This window comes from Ruditapes philippinarum, unplaced genomic scaffold (genome assembly GCF_026571515.1).
Source record: "Ruditapes philippinarum isolate M1 unplaced genomic scaffold, ASM2657151v2 ctg1065_1_1_1_1, whole genome shotgun sequence".
NCBI classification, from domain to species: Eukaryota; Metazoa; Mollusca; class Bivalvia; order Venerida; family Veneridae; genus Ruditapes; species Ruditapes philippinarum.
Genome location: NW_026863096.1, coordinates 203,890 through 226,228, shown reverse-complemented (window position 1 = coordinate 226,228; position 22,339 = coordinate 203,890). Strand labels below are relative to the sequence as shown.

Sequence of the window (22,339 nt, the reverse complement as noted above, 5' to 3'; positions counted from 1 at the left end):
ACTTTTGTCCTGAAAATAACTTAACTTAATTACCACATTGACTGTGAATATCATGCTTTTTTCATTGTACATAACAAATATTTAGAAATTAGAAATACCTATTAACTAAACTGGAACCGAATTACACATGTTACATAACTTTTATGAATTTCTTTCATCAAATGTAACGAGAATTTATCAAAACTTGTAAACGACACAACCTTATAATGTTCAATATTACATTTTCACGATATGTATTTTGAGCCGTAGGCCTTTATTTACTGAATAAATCTTTTGACTTGACTTGACTTATTACTACGTCACGCCCGTTGTTTGTTTTAAAAAGGCTTAACATTGATAAGTAAAAACACTTTATATTCACGGCTATTAACATACTCATAGGCCGTAACCCTTTTCATATTGCAATGAGTTATTTAATTTAACAATTCCGAGTTATCATAAAATATTTTCAAATAACTTAAAATAATTATACACTGAAACAAATTAATATCTAGAAGAAATGTATCCGTAGTACATGTCCTAAAAAGGTAAATTAGAAGAAAATTAGTTAATTTAGATTCTAATCTTAATTCAAGTCTTCTTTCACCAAATTTATTAGATGAACAAACATTTTAAAAAATAACAGTACACAAAGCATCCCAGACGACGCACAGTATTTTTAGGATTGTTCACAAGGGAATGTGTTTACTAACGCACCGTCAACAAAATGGCGGCACACAAAGCCGACGGAGCGTCTGATGAATCTGACAGCTTTGTTTTTGTGTATGATCGCCGAGATAAAGACTCGCCAGAAGTAAAAGTATCAATAGGAGGAGTTTCAAATTTTAAGACATTAAAGGAACGCCTAATAAAGGTTTTTATTTCGCTTTTACAAGCCATATTTTTTCTAAATTCAATATTGCAGAAAATTGATTTTCAAATTCAGCTGATTAGGAACCCTTTGTCTTTGCATAACTAAAATTATATCATCCGTTATCAATAAGTGCGGTGTATAAACAATATGCAACCTCAATCTTACGTTTTTATGCACTTTGAAACCGCTAATATCGAGCAGATCCATCTCGCGGAAATATGTGACAAGCTGAAAATGTTCAGTTTTCGGATATGTTAATTAGCTACAATTTTTAAGTTAAAAAAGAACTATGGAAAAGAATGTTTTGATACATATTCTTGGCCAGAATGTTTTACTGCATTGCTTAAAAGAAAGCATTACACTTAAAAGATTTACAAAAAAAAAGATATTTGGAATAAAGTTCAGTGCAAGAGAGCAAACCTAAGTTTCTGTGCAATATTGGGGCATGGGTGAGATCAGTGCTTCCAGTTTGCATCAATAACTGAAATCTTATCTGCAGCACCGATTATTTCTGTCAATATTCAGATAAAGATGTGACAAAATGCAGTGAGATAATCAAGTCAGTAAATGATTTAATCCAGACAATTGTATCACTTGAACTTTAATCAATCCAGACAATTGTACTTGAATTTTAATCAGTTTCTTAGAATCCATTACCTGTGATAATATGTCTTAAACACTTGATTGAAAGTGACACTGATGTTTTGAAGTTTTGTGTACTATAATAGAAACAATTCACACAAATTCCCTGATAATACGAGAGTTGAAGGGTTCAGTTTTACAAATAAAGATATCATCCTTTTGTTTGCAGTTTCAATGTTTTCTTTGTTCATAATCATATTGTCTTTAAGTTGTTTTAGGTAGTTGTGCAATTTTTTTACAATTTAGGCAAAGAAGGAAAGTTGAAACAAATGCAGAGAATTTTATTCTAATTTCCTTTTCATTTGTTTTAACTATGCTTCCCTTTAATCATGCAAAGCGTAAGAAAATTCTCTTATCATGCAAAGTGTTAGAAAATTCTATTATCTTGTTTAAAGTTTCCTTCCTTTGCACTACTTCATGAAATGTCTTTAAAGGGGATTTTTTTCTGTGTATCAACCAAATTTAATATTACTATATAGATACAGTCGAACTTCGTTCGCTCGAACTCGGAGGGCCTGTGCAAATTTGTTCAAGCGATCGGTAGTTCGAGCGAACCGAGGTTGAACAATAATTACATAGAACATAGGCTTAAGGTTTTCCAGCTTATATCGGTCAAATGATAAATAAGTCAATAAAACTGTTTTTTAGTACATCTGTTTGTCGAATACGTCATATTAAGAAATTTTATCCTATTGAATTGAAACACTATTAACGGTGCACGGTGTTAATCTATATTTATGAATATTGCAATTGGTTGAGTTCGATCGGGCGAGCATTATTTAAACTGTGAACAGTGTTCAAGTTTATTATGGGATGAATTTTATTTTAAACAATGAATCGATAATATATTAAAAAACAACATTTTATAGCAGCATCTACTTGTAGTCATTTACTAAAATAAACACACATACAAGTATCATTCTATAAATAGATTACACTGTTACAATTCACATTACATGAACCACGGTTGTAATTAAAGCCTTCCGGGTAAACGTCATTTACTTATTTATTTACTTTGGGCATTTCAGGAGTTACTTTCTTTTTATCGTTACTAAAGACTGCAAATAAACAATTGTATCATAACAAACAAATCGGTAAAACACCTTTTATTTTGTATCAATTACCCATAATTGCCTTTGTCACGATCACGAGGTGTTAAAAACATGTGTCGCCGACTGTCAATTATTTAGAACATGTCGACCCGCAACTTTTGTTGTCTGTTTGAGTTCGACCGAAAAGGTGTGATTTACACTATATTTCTGCCGAAGGGACCGGAGATCAGGTTCGAGAGTTCGAGCGATGGGTGTTCGAGCGATCCGAGGTAGAACAGTATATATTATATAGGAATTTTGCCGGGACTGGGCGATGAGTTCGAGCGAAGGGAGGTATTCGAGCGATCCGAGTTCGAGCGAACAAAGTTTAACTGTATTTCATATGCCAGTAATCTTGGACACCAATAGACTTTGTATACATAACAAAATCATTCTGCTATATAGCTTATAGTAGATATGATTTTTACAAATGTCAAAATGACATCAGAATGGGGTTTCCTTTGTTGTAAAAGAAAGAAATAAAATGTTTAAATTACTCATTAAAACTGTATATGTATTTTGCTTATGTTTACAGATTATGTTTGTTAATTTTGCAGAAGCTTAGTTTAAAGTCAAATGAGAAGTTTGTCATTGCTACAACTAACAGAGAAGAGATAAAAGATGATGAGTCCTGGGGTAAATTAATCATTGTTTTATTTTATCATTATTTTTGTAAAAGTGCCATTGTCATTGGTCAGTCCTGAGTAACCTATCTTTGCAATATCTTCTAATTTGTATATGATACATGACACTCCTTTGCATTTACTCTCTTGTCTTTCGCAAATTAAACATGTTTAACAAGTGATATTCGATTAATATTTGCTCATTTATTTAAAGAATAAAGAGCAAAAAATTAACAATGCTTGTCAATAGTATGTATGTTAACTGTGAACAAGAAGTAATAGTTATTGCCAGGATTTAAGTCATTAACTAGAGTAAGGATCAAGATAATGATATGATATTGTGATCAAACAATTAAACTTGGTATATAGAAATATATTATTGCTTTTGGGTCCCCATGGGTCAACGTCACTGTTACTAAAAAGTAGAAATTTGTTTCCGGTTTGAAAATCTGGTTTCATGGTATTGCCATGCTTCTTGTCTTTTTTATTCTGTTGTCTTTTCAACAACAGGTAGTGTGGAGAAAGCTGATACACTATACATTCTTCGTTCATTGGATCAAGAGTTATGTGCCCCTGTTCAAGAAAGGGTGAACTACCTTCCTCATTATGACACCATTGTGAAAGGAGGAATGTATGAATACTACGCTTCAGAAGGACAAAATCCACTACGTAAGTTAAATCAGGGATATGAGGGTTTGCAAAGCGCTACACTTGTGCCAAAAATGGTTCACTCTTTCATTAGCTAAGGGTGTAACAATAAGCTCACCTCACAATACGATACGTACAGGGTCCATGATACGATATGTATCACGATACGGGTTGACTAAAGAAAATTATATGTAATCCATTTAAACTTTATATTTTCACGCAGATGTATTATGCAAAATTAATTTAAAATTATGATGTAACAACATTATGTATTTTATTGACATTTTGATAGTTAAAGTAAAAGGCTAAAGGCTTTAATATTTTCTGAAGCTTTGAGAAGTGAAATACGTACAATAAAAATATCATTCAATATCGAAGCACAGGTGATAGAAACATCACATTTTTTTGTCATATGTAAGGTGCAAAGATCTGCCAAGAATTTGAAAGTACTGGGCCCACTTGGTCTGAAAATGATGGGCCATTTTTACCAAAGTATGGGCCTTGGGAAAATAAGTAAACATTGATCAAAATAACTGTTAAAAAGTTTGTAGATGATTGAATTTCCCTGGTAATAAAACTTAAATCATATTTTATGACAAGTGGTTCACTTATGATTCAGTACTTAACCAATAATTAAAAATTATGCCTACATGGTAACTTTCTAACTAATATTAATTGCAAATTGCAAAATATTTTTTAAATGGCTGCTAAAAATTTGATATGCAAATTTATTCACATAATTGCTGGTTCTTACTTGTAATGTCTTATACTGTGCATTATCCATTTAATTGTTCCTACTTTGCACCAAATGTCCCTTACCACTGTATATTGACGAATTTTATTGCCCCTTGTATGCCTCTGTGTAGACAGCATACATCAAAGACACTTGCCGACAGACCTTTTGATCATGAAAAAAGTCATGCACAATGTTTCCCTGATTGGTTGGTTAATCACCCTGCCAAATATTCTGATGACGAAAAAGACATCTTTTTTTACACTTCATCAGCCAAAACTTGCGTGAACTTGAGTGACCTTAGGGGTGATCAACTTGTACACCTGTCAGATTATACTGTAACTTACAGCATTTCTTAAAATAGCAACACTTTTTTTTCAGTTACCGATAATCATTTTAAATATTAAGTACAACAAATGTAGTTGTATAATTTGTTTGTTTGTTTTATTGGATTAAATTTACGGTAGTAGAAATGAGTCTGTGTGGGAAAGGGATTATGGGAAGAAATGCGGTAAGTAGATAACATGGACAAAAGCTATAGGGGAATTGATAAACTCAAGAATATGCGTAATTACAGGGGCATGGGTAACATGTTGCTGTTGGTACCAGTTTTGACTGGATGACTAAATAACCCAGCAGACAGTTTTGTTTTCTTATAAGTCTGTCACAGATTTTAGATGCGCCCATGGCCCTTTGCTGCCGATTTTCCTGCTCCATTCTCATTTATTTTAGCGCCAATGGCGCAAAATCGCGTCCTCAGCAGATCTCTGAAGGTGATAACTATTTTGGATAAATTACTCAGATTTAAGAGAAAAATTTAAAATGTTCAGCAGTTAGATGTACTGGATGAGACATATTACGGACTACGTGTAATAATGAGCATAAGCTGAACACAAAAATTATTTTACTTTACTCACTTATAACATTCATATTGGTTATAATGTATTTACTAACAGTTACATATATCCGTTGACAATATGGATCGGTATGGAAAATATCCAACAAAATATCGTAGCCATAACTCTACACAACTAGCTGCCTATTGCAGTGTTTTGACAATATTTTGGATTCAACAAAGATTTCCTTTATTCACAAATTTCAGCTTGCCAAAAAGTGTTTCCAAAAAGGCAGTTTCAGCCGATGGTCAGTTTTTACAAAAATAGCAATGTCAGAAAAATAAATTCAGCACATTGAAATAGCAGTCAAAGAAGACATTTTCCTGATTATTATTTCAGCTTAAATCCAAAATGCTTCTATATTTTGACTAAAAAGACACTGACCCTGATTTAAAATCATCTTCTGCAATTTTTACTGAAATAATTACTCCCCTTGAAAATGGTTTAAAATGCTCTACCGCCCTGTAACTTACAGGTGATTTGTTGTACCGTGAACCATACCGAGTGAAAACTGTAGGGTATACCGCATGTACGGTATACTGTTACACCCTTACCATTAGCTGTTTTAGCCATTTGCTTAATAAATAATTAATTTGGGTACAGAAATTAAAATTTGACTACAGAATTTCTTGCCTGTGTTCAGCTTTCAAGAGATAAAGTTTCAAATGAAATTAGAAAAAAGAAGAAAAAATTTTCAATGAGGGTAAATCCTTAACAGCAAGAATCAAGGAATTTTAGGTTTGTTTCATTAGAGAAACAAAATGATTGTTGTCAGACTTATGGTTAAATGTGCAAACTAATTGTCTGTTAAATTTTAAGATACTTTAAAACCATAAACACATGACTTATATTAAAAAATTATCTTGTTATAAAAGTTGTCGTTTTACCAAAACACAATCTACCATAAAGAGATTCTTTATACTTTTGAATAATGTATTTTAAATTAGAAAGCATAGTATCATCTTTTTAAAATGAATAATGACTAACACATTAAAAATTCATTTTTTCAGCATATGCATTTGCAGAATTGATCGACAATTCTTTAGCTGCCACAAGAAATAACTCTGGACCCAGGAATATAGAGATTAGACTGGTAAGTGTGATAATCAGTAATTTTCAAGTTGCACATTTTAAGCAGCCATGGCCAAGTAGTTAAGGACATAGCTTTTAAACCATCCCTTGATTCCCCTCACTGCTGGAAATTTGATTCCAGCTAGGGACTTTGGATCCTTTCATGTGAGGAAGCTATCTAACAAGCTTACGGAAAGTCGTTCTACCTGGCTGCCTTTTTTACCAGAATACCTGAGGTCTTGCTCCACCACAAAAGCTCCATATGACCTTTACAGTGTTGGTGTGAATTAATCAAAGCCATTCACTTTAAACTTGTAATACTTGTTCATAAACAAAATCTAAGGGGCAGATAATACTTAACTTAGTCATTTTTGTTGAATTATTTCCCTTTTTATTAAATTCAGAATAGATTTCAAAAACGATCAAAGCTATTCACTTAAAATTTGAAATACTTGTTCACTATCAACTGCTGGTAAGTCACTTTTGCAGAGCAACGTGCCCTGTTCTATTTGGCTTTAATTATTAATTGTAATTTCCAGCACTGAGGAAAGTAGAGCATTCTGTCACTGGATAAATCTTTATTATCCTTGTTTATAGAATATTTCAGTACTGAGAGTATTAACACTTGAACCTTATGCCTAACATTACTAAGAACTTTTGTTACTGAAATTCTGCTTTAAAGGTGCTCATATTAAGATCAAGAAATCTAAAAGCATACAATAGATCAACTCAGGCATTTAAAACAGAAAAAAAGATGAAAAAGAAATATATTCTGGATTAGATTTAAAATTGATATTTAAAGCATTTTTTGAATATATGAATAAATTTGATAAAACATGTACATCATAGAAATAATTATAATGTATATGAAATTGTAAAAAACTTGTATTAGTTGTTTAGCCTGGTTTGCATTTTCTTCTTTTGGTAATTTTGCACAATGAATATGTTTATTCTAGAAAATAAAGCTAGCGAATAATAAGAGTTTGCACACAAGTGCTTTGTATAAACCAACATCTCGAGAGAAAAACCATTTCCTGGCCTGTCGTGTCAACAAACCTCAGTGGAGTCCCTTTAAACCTCAGGCTGTATGTGTTATGTAACTTGTGTAAAAATTATGTATTAATTTGATGGTTTTTCAGCATTTTGATGAAGCCACTGTGTATGTTATTGACAATGGGAAGGGAATGACTTCACGTCAGCTAAACAATTGGGCTATATACAGACTCTCGAAGTTTAATCGTAAAGAAAAAAGACCTCTGAGGTAAATGAATTTAATATGCATATTTATGAAATAACGAAATTTATGATTTTAAATCATGAAATTCCAAAATTCATAAAAGACAGTTTCAAGAATGTCATCAGATTAAGGGTTAAACAGATGAAGTTACATGGTATGATGTTTATTTTCAGTGGACTAGATGAGATAGATGAGGACGAATCATTTGTTGACCAGAACTTGCCGAAATCCCTCAACAGTGATATCTCTTATTTTGGTGTCGGCGGAAAACAGGCGATTTTCTTCATCGGAACCTCTACGCGGGTAAGTCTGTTTAGATTAGGGTAGTTTCAAGAAATGACATATTATACACTTTCCAGTTCAAATGATATCAACCTGTGGGTGACCTCTCGCTAGCTAATTATGTGTGTTTTAAGGACTCAATACTTATGTATAATAGTTCTGTCATGTCTATTCTGGCTAGCTTACAATTTGTGCCTGAAATTATGCACAGATAGGCAAACAAGGTCTTCCTCCACCACTGAAACTGGTACATTGCTATGTGACCTCTTGTGTGTTGGTGCGACGTAAAATCCAACAAAAAAAAAAATATATACTTAGCCTCTAAGGAATCTAATTTGTCATGAGAAATCCATACTTAGGATGGTAAAAGTTAGTTCTGCAGTTATGATCAGTTAATGCTCATCCTCAAGTTCTTTGCTGGAATTTAGTTTCTGATAGATACAGAAATTAAAGATACAGAAATTAAATCATTGTAGAATATACCAAATGTGATTGAAACTACACTATCATGTTATTTATCATTTAAGTTAACATTGTAACTTAGGAGGAACTTTTTATTTGGAGTACTGGTATACATGTATTAGGCAACATTATTCACATAATGGCTGTATTCATAGATGTCTGTCACCAATTTTACTGTTGTACTTGAACAGGTTGTTTTTATAGTGAAAAACCCTCACCCTGCTAGAACTAGAAGTTAGTCTTTTCCACCAGTGATACTTGATATTGTTGTCTAGTCAATAAACGATAAAATTGATAATGGTTGGTTCCAAAATTTTAATCAAAAATTTCAATCTAGTTTATTATAGAAATCTGGTAGGTTAAGCATTTACTCATAATACCTGGAAGTCATTATACAAGGCAGGAAAAGTACATTTCACAAGTTCAGTAAGGTAATGGTGTAAGGGTTATTTTAACATGTGCATTTCAGATGATTTCACGACCCCAAGGTTCAAAGGATGTAAATGAACTGGTCATATCTAAGGAGGAGTTTGAAAAAAAAGAAAGAAACAATGAAGATATTTACAGTGGATTTATCAGGAAAAGAAAGGTAACTTTACCCAGCAACCATGGCTGTTTTGTAAAATAGTCTGAATTTGTTTGTGCAGCCTGACAAATTTTTGGCCCTACACAAAAAGAAAGAATTAATTTTTCTATTTAAATAATGATTCTTTTTTTTAAAATTTACCTGTCTATATTTGCCAAGTTCAGCTTTCTTACCAATATTCAATTAAATTCTGCTTTAAAAAAAACAAAAACATATATTAATTGATTAGGTACGTGGCAGTACAATAGAGTCATGACAGTACAGTGGTAATCTGGACACTCCATAATCTGAAAATACTACTTTTTGTTATGCTTCAGGTCTACTCATAAATACCAGGAGACAAGTGGAATTATTGAACCCTGATTATGCATCCAAAAAGTTTGACCAGTCTGTAAAATTTCTAAGCTGTTGACTGACTTACTTTAAATTTTCATCTTTATATACCTAAAATTGAATTGATGAGAATTGTTTCTGGGCAAGTCTATTCAACAGGGTTTCCATCATTAACAGATTGGCGTTCCATACCACAAGAAAAAATGCTGTAAAAATTGTATTTTCAGCCTGTATATTAAAGTATAAGCAAAATCAGTGGTTTTCTTGGCACAACTGTTGCCTCAGATAAAAGTAAAAATCCTGTTGAAGAAATCCAGTAAGTTCAGGGTAATAAATTGTCCATGAATATGTTGCAGCTTGGAGATGCTAGTCATATTCCTGCGGAGGACGAGGTTTTACGACAGATGATTGAAGTGGAGGAGAAAATAAGAGAGCATTTTACCGTGGTTGTTATACAGGGCATTAGTAAAGATCACCTACAATATCTGAAAGATGGTATATCAGAATGGACAAGACAACTCTCGTATGTTTGCTTAGATTGTTTATAGGTTGTAAGGATTTATGTGACAATGCCTGAAGCAGCAAACCTACAGATGTAGTCTAGTGTACACAACAAGTAATAAACCTAGCTTAAGGGGCTCACTTTTCATCAAAATAATAATTTGTGGATAAATTATGTACCATATTGATCAGGCATTATATGAATTAATTGATACACATATTGGTCAGCATGCTCAGTCATGCACAATCCTGTGTATCTCATGTAGAAAATACAATGAGTATGTAATTTTTCCAAAAACCATGTGCAAGTACACACATTTATTGCCGATGAGGAATGAACAATAATGGCAATAATATAGTGGCCTAGCTGCCATCTATACAGAAATCTGCAAGATATAGCAGTTTGAAACCCAAAACACTTTTTCAAAGCACCTGTGTGTAATACATCACTGAATTATGACTAAACACATAAATTTGATAAAATTTTGCAGAAATCAGACAATAAGCGAATTATTTAAGTTGCAGAAGAAATTTGCTCATAACTATTTCAAATATGTTTAGATAATGCACTGATTAATATGCAAATCAATGTCTGGTGGATATATTAACACAAACCTTCCTGGACATTCCACAGCCGCCATTATTTTCTCACCCTGTTCAGATGAAAATGAGAACTGTAAGCTGAGATATCACATGACAAGTAAACTTTAAAAATCCTTTGTAAATATTGATGCTTATCAGTATCACACTGTCCTCATTTTTCAATGTCTTATTTTAAATATTTGGTAATTGTTGAAATATATCATAGTGATTGTTTGATCTTGATCTGTTTACAATTTTTGTCTATTTTTTTTCTCCAAAATATTTCATCTTAAGTCATAGGCTGGCCTGATTTTTGTACCATATATTTGTAATTACTATAAACTAAACCTGTGATTTTGAAATTCAGTGGCAAATATTTTTTTTGTAAAAACTTTGTTAGAAATAAGTGGAAAAATTGTAAACAAACCAATCTTTTTTTGACAAATCAAATAATTGTTTTTATTTGTCTGGCAAATTGTACACACATTTTTAATGCTTTACCACCCACTTTTGAAACAAAACTAGTGGGTACAGTACCTGCTTTTAAAAGATACATTGGGCATGCTGAAGATTATGGTCATCTCTTTTAAAAAGTTGTGTAATGTGTATATATTTGTTACAGGCACATATATCACTATTACCTACATGGACCTGCTGGCAACGTGGAATCTGATAACAATAGTAGAGGAGCTTCACCATTTAAAAACATTGATATAGAGGTATGCTATATGCTTTAATATTTATACCATAATATCTCAAGAAACACTGACATACTGCATGATATTTCATAAATTTTTATACACATAAAATTATGAAAGAAGTTATTTTGATAGCTTAGCGCAATAGGGAGAGCATCCTTTTAGTGATCCAGGGTTGCTGGTTTGAACCACAAGGCATAATTTTTCAGTGACTATTAATCTCGGATGGTCTCTAATGGTCATTTTTCTCTTACTTCTAATAAGGAAATCATATGAGATAAGTAGTCAGTCACTTGCAGAGAAATTGGAAATTACTGGATAGTTTTATACAGGAAAGCCAGTTTAGTGGGTCTGACTGTAACTGTGTTAAAATCTGCATAAAAAAAAAACAAAAACAAAAAAGCAATTTTTTGCAAAACACTTCCAGATTTATTGTATAGTTGTATAGTTTCAAAATAAATTTTAAGTGTTCCAGATAGTAAAACCAAAACCAATCTCATGTTTACAGATAAAGTAATTTAATTTTAGTTTTTTAACACCAGTAATAAGTATTGGAAATGAGAAACCTGTCCATTTTAGGGCTGAAACAATTTGTTAATGTTTCGTTATTATTAATTTTGTTATGTAAATGTGCTTTTAAGAAGAAATGGGACTTTAATCTATTGCCAATGTATTAAGGTACAGAAACACCAATGGTAATACTTTAATGACCAAACATTGAAAACTTAATGTATGTAATTGTCTTTGTGCCAATTTCTTTTTTTAACCCTTAACATGTTGAAACAAAAATGACATGCTTTTGCCTTTTGTATATACTTGGGCCAGCCTGCACTACAGTGTATGTAATTCAATTTATGTTATATTTTTTGTATGGAAATCTCTACCACTTGCCCCTCACCACTGTGGGTTCGAATCCTGATAGGGACTTTCGGATTCTTTCATGTGAGGAAGCTATCCAGCTAGCTTACGGAACGTCATTGATTCTACTCGGGTGCCTGTTTGTGCCTTAAATAATGCACAGAAGTGCATCTGAGGTCTTCCTACACTAGTAATACTGGAATGTCACCATGTGACCTTTACTGTGTTGGTGTTACTTAAACCCAAATAAATAAATAAATAAATAAAATAAAGAATTGAAATACCTGGATTTCCAAATGGACTGTTCCAAATCCTAAGCAAAGCAAATTGATTTCACAAACTCAACAGGTTAAGAACTTTGACAAATTATTTTATATTTTTTGTATTCATAGGTTAAATTGTGGTCTTCAAGAAGCCAGGAGATTCCTAGAACTGTGAATTTGCGAGACATTGATGACGATATGCAGACACTGTTTGTACGTGGTGCCGTCAGTACGTTTGAATTTAAGGCGATCATAGAGGGAGCTAAGGTAGAAGGTGTGCTGAGATATCACCCATTCTTGTACGACAGGGAGACTTACCCAGTGGATATGTATGACAGAAGTAAGTTTTTATCTTAAAGTAACTCCACTGACCGATTTTTTGACATGATGTGACTGGAAATAGTACAATTTGATATAGGTCTATGTCAATTAATTGAGTGGAAGATTTCAAATCTTTCACTTGCTTAATTTTTCCAGAATAATAATATTTATTGTGCAAGATGAGCTAAAAAAGAAAAGAAAAGCATTTAAACTCTTTTTAACCTAAATGGGGCTAACAGGGCTGCCGATTTTCCGCGGATCCGCGGAAATCCGCGGATTTCGTGAGCTCCTTGGTCACTTTTGAGATCGATGTAAATTCGACAAAGACAATAAATTCATTCGTCATATTTTATACAGTACCCAAAAACCGGCACGCTTCGGCTTTTATCGTTACGCTAGCCGCCTATGGTACGTCTGTAAGCGCTTTTCTCATTGGTCATATCGAGTCTTTTCCGGCATTCTATTTTAGAATAACTAATCAAATTACAGTTTACATTGTCGCTCTTGTCTGTTGTCAAAATGCGTCAAAATGTCGGATATTTGTCAAATTTAGAGTCCAGGAAATTGATTTTAGGGCATACCAAATCATCAGAATCCAGGAGCTTCCTGGGGCTTTGCCCCCTGGTCCCCCACCAGGGCTCTGCCCTGGACCTGCAAAGGGGGCTTGCGCAGCCCCCTTGACCCCCGGCGTATTTTCCTCTGATTTTGCAATTTGCTGTTGGCAGCCCTGGGCTAAGAATGCACAAAAATGTGTATTTCAATTTAATTCTTAATATATGTCTTTATTATTTTTTGCATATCTTTTAAATTTAAGTGTCCCAGTTGTTGTATGGAAAAAGTTCAAATGATTTTAGGTTTTTGGACCTCAGTGGATATCTTTCAATGTTTATTTTATGATAGACAGTCTGGGCTTCTCATTTTCTTAATTTTTATTCTCTGTGCTTTGAATTTAAAATCAAGAACTTCATTAAAGAAGAAGTTACAAAAGGAAAGCAGGAATGTGAATTTTATGTAAAGAATCATTTTTAAGCTACATGAATGTTAATATTTTAATGGAAAAGGGCAGTGGGTTAGTTCAAAACCCAAGGTTAGTGTCATAATATATCATTCAATTAACATGGTAGAGACATTAAGTATTTTGTTTTAAGTTTTAAGGCAGAAAGAATAAAGAGAAAAAATGTCAAGAGTTATAAAGTAAACTTATTTCTGACTCTAGAAATTCTTAGTCAATAACTATAAGGTATGGACCACAGAGATAAAAAATTCAACTTGTTTGCCCGTAATTAAGAGTAGAACTCAATTAAGAGAACTCAATGCAGGACGAGTAGAAAAATGTTGCCTACACAATGGATCTAGAAGCTACTTATCCTGCAGGACGAGTGACTCTGAAAATATTTTTCGATGTCTGGACTATATATTTCAGGTGAAGTAACATTCGAGGATGAGCATGGCTATGCGATATCTGATACACCAGCACGTGGTCGGAGACATATATTTGAGTGCTTTTGGAATGGCAGATTGATTCCATATACCACCATTGACAGTTTTGATTGGTGTAGCCCTCCAAAGAAAACTAAATCTATTCCATCTGAATGTTATAATAGGTGAGGTTTTTGACAATCAAAACTAAAGCTGTTCCAACTAAATGTAAAGATGAGTAACATTTTGACATTCAAACAAAGATGTTTCATCTGATTTTTGCAATATTATAAGGTTTTTGACATTTGAAACTTATGTAGTTCCAATTAAATGTTTAGACATTTTGACATTCAAACAAAATGTACAAAAACTGATTTTTACTGCTGGTAAGTTTTTCATACTGAAACAAATAGCAAAGCATCTATAATCCCTTTGTAATATTTTTGACGTTTGTACAGTACTTAATGGCAGTATTGAACTTGGTAAAGAGGACAATATCCATATTGTCTTTTGAAGTTTTTTAATTCTTTTAAGATACTTTTCTGTTGCTGAAAAAAATTATGGAAAAAGCAAGTAAAGTCATCTACTACGAGAGAAAAAAAGCCAAACTGTGACTTATTTTCTTTATACAGTTCTGATGTCTTTTACCCAACAAAACACAATTATGACATTGATATATTGATATTCCAGGGTATCTGGTGTACTTTGGACAGATGATAACTTCCAAGTTAGCACAAATAAACTCACCTTCATTGACCTTGAGATTAAACTGAGAGATAAATTGGCAGCTTTTACACGTGTTGTGAATGGACAGGTACGAATTATATTATTATCCAGCTGGATTAGAAAATGATTTGTCTTTGCTACAAGTATAGAGCCAGTTCCATTCTTTTTAATGTTGGTAGATAGATAATAATTTTAGCTTACTTTTTCGAAGAATACAGAGAGCTCTTTTAACGCACCTAGTCATCAAAGTCACTGTCACACTTTGGTTAAGTTTTGCATGCAAGTTGGTATCTTAAGATACGTATGGAAATATGTTTTAACTTCACACACTTGTTCTCTATGATTATCTTACTTGATAGACACAGGTCCCATAACTTTGACTCAGACTACGTTACCTATTTAGAGAGTTTTGCCCCTTTTCTTAATGTCAAACAGTCAGTATTGCAATCCTTTAAACTTTTAATGAATTTCTTCCAAGTTCAATATGAGGCAAATCCTTAACACAAATTCATAAGGTTTAAGATTAAGCTTTTGCTTTTAACTAATAAGAAAAGCATTCTGTGTTCAAACCTATTTTTATTTTATTTTGGACATAAATAGATGGGGGACGTAATGTTTTTTTTTCCAATTTGGTTCTCTCTCTACAGACAACATAACCTTGACATTGTCGTCTTTATGTTCTGAACTTAAACCTTTATATATGGACACGGCATACTTCTAGATTAGAGCGGGGTTTTTTTTGTTGTTTTTTTTTTTGATATATTGAAATATGACCTTGACCTCAATATTTCAGTTTTCAAAATGTATTTTTTTTATTGATTTATGAACAAATCTGTACAAGGACATTAATGTCTTATGCACACAATATGTTGTAAACATTGTCAATAAGATAATTTTTGGACTGGTTATTTATGAGGAAATTTCTAATGTTACATTTGTTCTTCTTAACTAAGATTGTATGAAAACTTTATCCATGTACTTAAATGAGCAATTAGAGATTTTAATTTTATCTGTTTTTGTTAATGCAAAAAAAAAGTATGATACATACAGCAGTGAAATAAGAATTTTGAATTTTAATATTTTCAGGAAAGGAGAACAGGTATTGAGAAGGAGTTCAGTAATTGGCTGAAGGAATGTCATGAGTTACATGATAAGTCTATACATTTCACACAGTATGTCGGTCAGGTATTACGTATAGATCTTCCTAAACACAGACAGTCACCTTGGAGTGCCTACAAGCAGGTAGATTGGGACGGAAAAGTGTTTAAACAGGGACAGATGGTAAGAAACAAGTGTTGTTAAGTGGTTCATTCCTTGGGTTAGGGGAAATTTCTCTGTGGCATTGAATCTAATGATCATGTGTCTCCAACTGCTTTTTCAGAAATCAAGTGGGATTTCTAGTTGGTTATTTGTGAAGAACTTTGTAATTACTGGTTTGTTATCAGGAAAGCTGGTTATGTGGACTGACTGCCGAGATACGACTTAATTGTGTTTAAATTTGACAAACAAACAAACCAATAGACGAGCATTGTATATATCATTGTGCAGTATTTTGATTTAAAAATATACATGTCAATTGATTTTTGTCACATAGATTTCTGTTGAAAATATGGTAGGACCTTATTCATGTGTCACAGTTTGTTATTAATTTAGCTCCATTATCCACATGTTTGTCTTTGAGTCCATACATTTTTTTGCTGTAATCTTAATAGAATAAATCATTTCCAGTATATGTTTTATAATGATAATAATGACTTTTCTATATCTGCAGTATTGAACCCGGCACAGGTAAGATATCTGTATATAGCCTGACCATACTCTATATTGTTGGCCAATCACATTGTGGAATGTTCTACACTATGTTACACTTAAATTTCACTTTTGCCCTCTATTTTTTCCTGTGTAGGTAAAGATTTTACGAACTAATCCCCAGTTACTGGGGTCTATCAGCAGAATTTTACTGTATGGAGATCATCAAGGGGATGTTTATGCCACAGGTGGTGATCTCGAAATATTCCAGGTTAGTGGATTTTGATCATAACCACATTTTTTATAGATCATGACTCAGATGTTCTCCAATGATATGGCAAATAAAAAGACACAAGATTTAAACCTGAAGATAATAATTCTGTTTATATAATAGTTTTATGATTTTTATGCCACCGCAATCTGGGATGCGGTGGCATATAGCGATTCACCTGTGTGTGTGTGTGTGTGTGTGTGTGTGTGTTATATAGATTATATAGTGAACTTAAAAAATCTTCTTGTTAAAAACTACTAGTCCAATTTCAACCAAACTTGGCAGGATTGTTCCTTGGGTGAAGGGCTTCCAAAGTTGTTCAAATAATTTCTTTCCATGAAGAAATCTGGTTGCCATGGCAACCAAAAGGAATTATAAGAATAAATTTAAAAAATCTTCTTGTAAAGACCCAAAAGGCCTAGAGCTTAGATATTTTGCATAAGGCATTGTCTGGTAGACCTCTAACAAGATTGTTCAAATTATAGCCCTGGGGTCAAAATTGGCCCCCCCCCCCCCGGGGGTCATTGATATTCACTATGTACATATAGTAAAAACTTTAAATACCTTCTTGTAAAAACCGAAAAAAGGCCTAGAGCTTAGATATTTTGCATAAGGCATCATCTGGTAGACCCTTACCAAGATTGTTCAAATTATAGCCCTTGGGTCAAAATCGGCCCCGCCCCGGGGCAATTGATTTTTGCTTTATGTACATATAGTAAAAACTTAAAACATCTTCTTGTAAAGACCCAAAAGGTCTAGAGCTTAGATATTTTGCATAAGGCATTGTCTGGTAGACCTCTACCCAGATTGTTCAAATTATAGCCCTGGGGTCAAAATCGGCCATGCCCCGGGAGTCATTGGTTATCCTTATATGTATATAGTAAAACTTAAAAAAATTCTTCTAGCAAATGACAAATGCTAGAGGTTAGATATCTTGCATGAAACATTGTGTTGTAAACCTCTAGCAAGATTGTTCAAATTATAGCCCTGGGGTCAAAATTACCCCCGCCCTGGGGGTCATTGATTTCAATATATACATATATTAAAAAAATAAAAAAATCTTATTATCTGAAGGTACAAGGCTTAGAGCTTTAATATTTGTTAAATAATATCATCTAAAGGTAATCTACCAAAGTTGTTCAAATTTTGCCTCTTTTGTCAAAATTAGCCCCGCCCCTTGGAGCCATAGGTTTATCTTATATGTATATAGTTAAAACTTAAAAAATCATCTTCTCTAAATTTACAAAGGATAGAGTTAAGATATTTTGCATGAAACATTGTGTAGTAAACCTCTAGCAAGATTGTTCAAATTATAGCCCTGGGGTCAAAATTGGTTCTGCCCCGGGGGTCATTGATTTTCATTATGTACATATAGTGAAAAAAAAATAATTTTTGTCTGAAGGTTCAAGGCATAGAGCTTTGATATTTGATATATAATATCATTTATAGGTCCTTAACCAAACTTGTTCAAATTTCAAAAATTGGCACTGTTCGGGGGCAGTGATTCTCATTATGTACACATATTAAAAACAGAAAATAAAACAAATGTTCTGAATGGGAGAAAGCTATAGCTTAGATATTTGACTTGAAATGTTGTTTGGTGGACCTGTATCAAGATTGTTATTAAACCCTTGGGTCAAAATTATGCCTTGCCCAAGGAGACAGTGACCTACTTTCTTGTCCTTTGATGTATAGCAATGAAATTTTGACCATGTGCACAGTTTTAGTTGTAAAATTGAACTTTGACCTAGATTTTGATGATGTGACCTACTTTCTTGTCCTTTGATGCACAGCTATGAAATTTGAACCATGCGGTGGCATAGCATTTTTCTCAAATGCAATCTTGTTTTCTTTTAAATTGATATAATAAAAGATGTAATAATTTATTTAAATGCAATGATGCTAATTTGGGCTACTATTCTGAGTGACTGAAGCACAATTCCTGCATTATTTTCACATTCCTGCATTATTTTCACAGTCGCGCATTATTTTCACACTGCATAACATGGTCTGTAAAAGATTGATTGTATATATATTATTGTCATTTTACAGGAGCCAAGATCAATATACAGTGAGTTAAAGATTGTACCATTGTCTAAGCTGGATAGAACAACAAGTCCTCACAATGTTAGAAAGTTCATTGAAGAGGAGGAAGCTAAGTAAGACGATGTCTTGTTTTATATTCTTCAAGTACTTAACAGAACAATAGGGTATTTGAGTGAGGAATCAATAGGGTATTTGAGTGAGGAAATCACAGGTTATTTGGGTGAGGAATCAATAGGGTATTTGAGTGAGGAATCAATAGGGTATTTGAGTGAGGAAATCACAGGTTATTTGGGTGAGGAATCAATAGGGTATTTGAGTGAGGAATCAATAGGGTATTTGGGTGAGGAATCAATAGGGTATTTGGGTGAGGAATCAATAGGGTATTTGGGTGAGGAATCAATAGGGTATTTGGGTGAGGAATCAATAGGGTATTTGGGTGAGGAATCAATAGGGTATTTGGGTGAGGAAATCAATAGGGTATTTGGGTGAGGAAATCAATAGGGTATTTGGGTGAGGAATCAATAGGGTATTTGGGTGAGGAATCAATAGGGTATTTGAATGAGGAAACAATAGTGTATTTGAGTGAGGAATCAATAGGGTATTTGAGTGAGGAATCAATAGGGTATTTGGGTGAGGAATCAATAGGGTATTTGGGTGAGGAATCAATAGGGTATTTGAGTGAGGAATCAATAGGGTATTTGGGTGAGGAATCAATAGGGTATTTGAGTGATGAATCAATAGGGTATTTGGGTGAGGAATCAATAGGGTATTTGAGTGAGGAATCAATAGGGTATTTGGGTGAGGAATCAATAGGGTATTTGAGTGAGGAATCAATAGGGTATTTGGGTGAGGAATCAATAGGGTATTTGAGTGAGGAAATCACAGGTTATTTGCATGAGAAAAGAATAGGATATTTGGGTGAGGAAATAAAAGGTTAATTAGGTGTGGAAACATTAGGTTATTTTGGTGAGGAAACAATAGCTTATTTTGATTAAAAAAAACCTGTAAGTTTGTTTTAATGAGGAAACATTAGGTTACTTTATTAAGGAAACAATAGGTGACATTGGTAAGGAAACAATAGGTTATTATATTGTTATCCCTAAATTACCTGACATTTTGGTAACATTTACCTTTTTGACTATCTCAGCTGTTTGATTATGTCAAAGGCCTAGTTATTTTTCTTGAGATGGGGGTAAGGGGGGTGTTTGGGGTAGTTGAGTGTTGCATTATTATTATAAAGAAATTTATTCAAACTGAACAAGAATAATACAACATTACCAGTATGTAGTAACTGCTAATGACCGGTATGTGCTTACAATACTGAACATAGAGTCCAAGTTTATAGATAAATCATGTATGCGTAAAGTCAGATCTCTAGTATTTTAATGGTCAGAAATTGCCACAGAATGTGCATTTACAGATGAAAATCTCAAGATTCCAGACAGAACTCAGAAGAAAGTTTTATAACCTTGAGGCCTGGACTGTATAAGTCTCTCGTGTGTTTTAGATTTGATAGGGTTAAAATGATTCCTGTAAGATCTCCAGATTTATATTAAGATATTGTTATGATCATACAATGTATGTTTTATTACAGGCTACCTAGTTCTCTTCAAATAACATGGCCAGAAGGGAATAAAGTGACAAAAAATGAGAAACGAAAAACAGGGGAGACAATTGGTAATTTATTTATAATACTTTGTCAAAAAAGTATTGATGGAAAATAGCTATTAATGCAATTTGTGATGATAAAAGATATCTCAAAATTTATTGACACTTTAATAAAAACATGTAATAAAACAATGCAATGAAACAAAATAAAACATTTTACATGAAAATTAAAAAAATTGCTACTGATTGAGAAACAAAACAAAAAAATTCAATTGTACTAGTATATATTTCAGTTGAATATTTCTGCTATTTGGATGATATTTGTGTTAAAAAGTGTATTCCTCAGAACTCAACATATTTTTTGTTTAATTATGTAATATTTATGTTCTTAATCTGTTATCAGTTTTTAGCATCTTAACTTCTCTTTAGGTTTTTTTTTAGCTCACCTGTCACAAAGTGACAGGGTGAGCTTTTGTGATCGCTTTTCGTCCGGCGTCCGTCCGTAAACTTTTACTTTAAATGACATCTCCTCATAAACCACTAAGCCAATTTCATCCAAACTAAACAGGAATGTTCCTTTGGTGGTCACCTTTAATAATTGTTCAAAGAATTTAATTCCATGCAGAACTCTGGTTGCCATGGCAACCGAAAGAAAAAACTTTAAATATCTTCTTTTAAAAAACCCTCAGACCTAGAGCTTAGATATTTGGCAGGAAACATCTTCTAGTGAGTGTCTACAAAGTTTGTTCAAATAAAATCCCTGGGGTCAAAATTGGCCCCGCCCCAGGGGGTCATTGATTTTCCCTATATGCATATAGTAAAAACTTAAAAATTCTTCTTTTAAAGAACCCAAAGAGCTAGAACTAAGATATTCAGCATGAAACATCTTCTAATGAGTGTGTAGGAAGTTTGTTCAAATAAAAGCCCTGGGGTCAAAATTGGCCCCGCCCCAGGGGGTCTTTGATTTTCCCTATATGCATATAGTAAAAACTTAAAAATTCTTCTTTTAAAGAACCCAAAGAGCTAGAGCTAAGATATTCAGCATGAAACATCTTCTAATGAGTGTGTACCAAGTTTGTTCAAATAAAAGCCCTTGGGTCAAAATTGGCCCCGCCTCAGAGGGTCATTGATTTTCCCTATATGCATATAGTAAAAATTTACAAAATCTTCTTTGAAAGAACTCAAAGAGCTAGAGCTAAGATATTTAGCATGAAACATCTTCTAATGGGTGTCTACCAAGTTTGTTCAAATAAAAGCCCTGGGGTCAAAATTGGCCCCGCCCCGGGGGTCATTGATTTTCCTTATATGTGTATAGCAAAAACTTAAATAATCTTCTTTAAAAAAACCCAAATAGCTAGAGTTTAGATATTAAGCATGAAACATCTTCTAGTGAGTGTCTACAAAATTTGTTCAAATAAAAGCCCTTGGGTCAAAATTGGCCCCGCCCCGGGGGGTCTTGATTTTCCCTATATGCATATAGTAAAAACTTAAAAAATCTTCTTTGAAAAAACCTAAATAGCTAGAGTTTAGATATTCAGCATGAAACATCTTCTAGTGAGTGTCTACCAAGTTTGTTCAAATGAAATCCCTGGGGTCAAAATTGGCCCGCCCAGGGGGTCATTGATTTTCCCTATATGCATATAGTAAAAACTTACAAAATCTTCTTTTGAAAGAACTCAAAGAGCTAGAGCTAAGATATTCAGCATGAAACATCTTCTAATGGGTGTCTACCAAGTTTGTTCAAATAAAAGCCCTGGGTCAAAATTGGCCCCGCCCCGGGGGTCATTGATTTTCCTTATATGTGTATAGCAAAAACTTAAATAATCTTCTTTGAAAAAAC

General features: G+C 33.2%; 1 protein-coding gene across 1 annotated transcript in view; it reads left to right on the top strand.

Moving 5' to 3' along the window:
• The first annotated feature begins 678 nt into the window (after window positions 1-678).
• Window positions 679-22,339, top strand: part of LOC132721137 (structural maintenance of chromosomes flexible hinge domain-containing protein 1-like) — an 87,098-nt gene continuing 65,437 nt past the window's right edge. Inside the window, exons 1-16 of the mRNA XM_060705392.1 lie at window positions 679-853; window positions 3,144-3,222; window positions 3,720-3,878; window positions 6,497-6,579; window positions 7,697-7,818; window positions 7,968-8,097; window positions 9,008-9,127; window positions 9,814-9,980; window positions 11,163-11,259; window positions 12,489-12,699; window positions 14,104-14,284; window positions 14,790-14,913; window positions 15,912-16,106; window positions 16,732-16,845; window positions 18,898-19,004; window positions 20,486-20,568. Coding sequence (XP_060561375.1) covers window positions 707-853; window positions 3,144-3,222; window positions 3,720-3,878; window positions 6,497-6,579; window positions 7,697-7,818; window positions 7,968-8,097; window positions 9,008-9,127; window positions 9,814-9,980; window positions 11,163-11,259; window positions 12,489-12,699; window positions 14,104-14,284; window positions 14,790-14,913; window positions 15,912-16,106; window positions 16,732-16,845; window positions 18,898-19,004; window positions 20,486-20,568 — 2,119 coding nt within the window. The 5' untranslated portion in view covers window positions 679-706. The remainder of the gene's footprint in view (window positions 854-3,143; window positions 3,223-3,719; window positions 3,879-6,496; window positions 6,580-7,696; window positions 7,819-7,967; window positions 8,098-9,007; window positions 9,128-9,813; window positions 9,981-11,162; window positions 11,260-12,488; window positions 12,700-14,103; window positions 14,285-14,789; window positions 14,914-15,911; window positions 16,107-16,731; window positions 16,846-18,897; window positions 19,005-20,485; window positions 20,569-22,339) is intronic.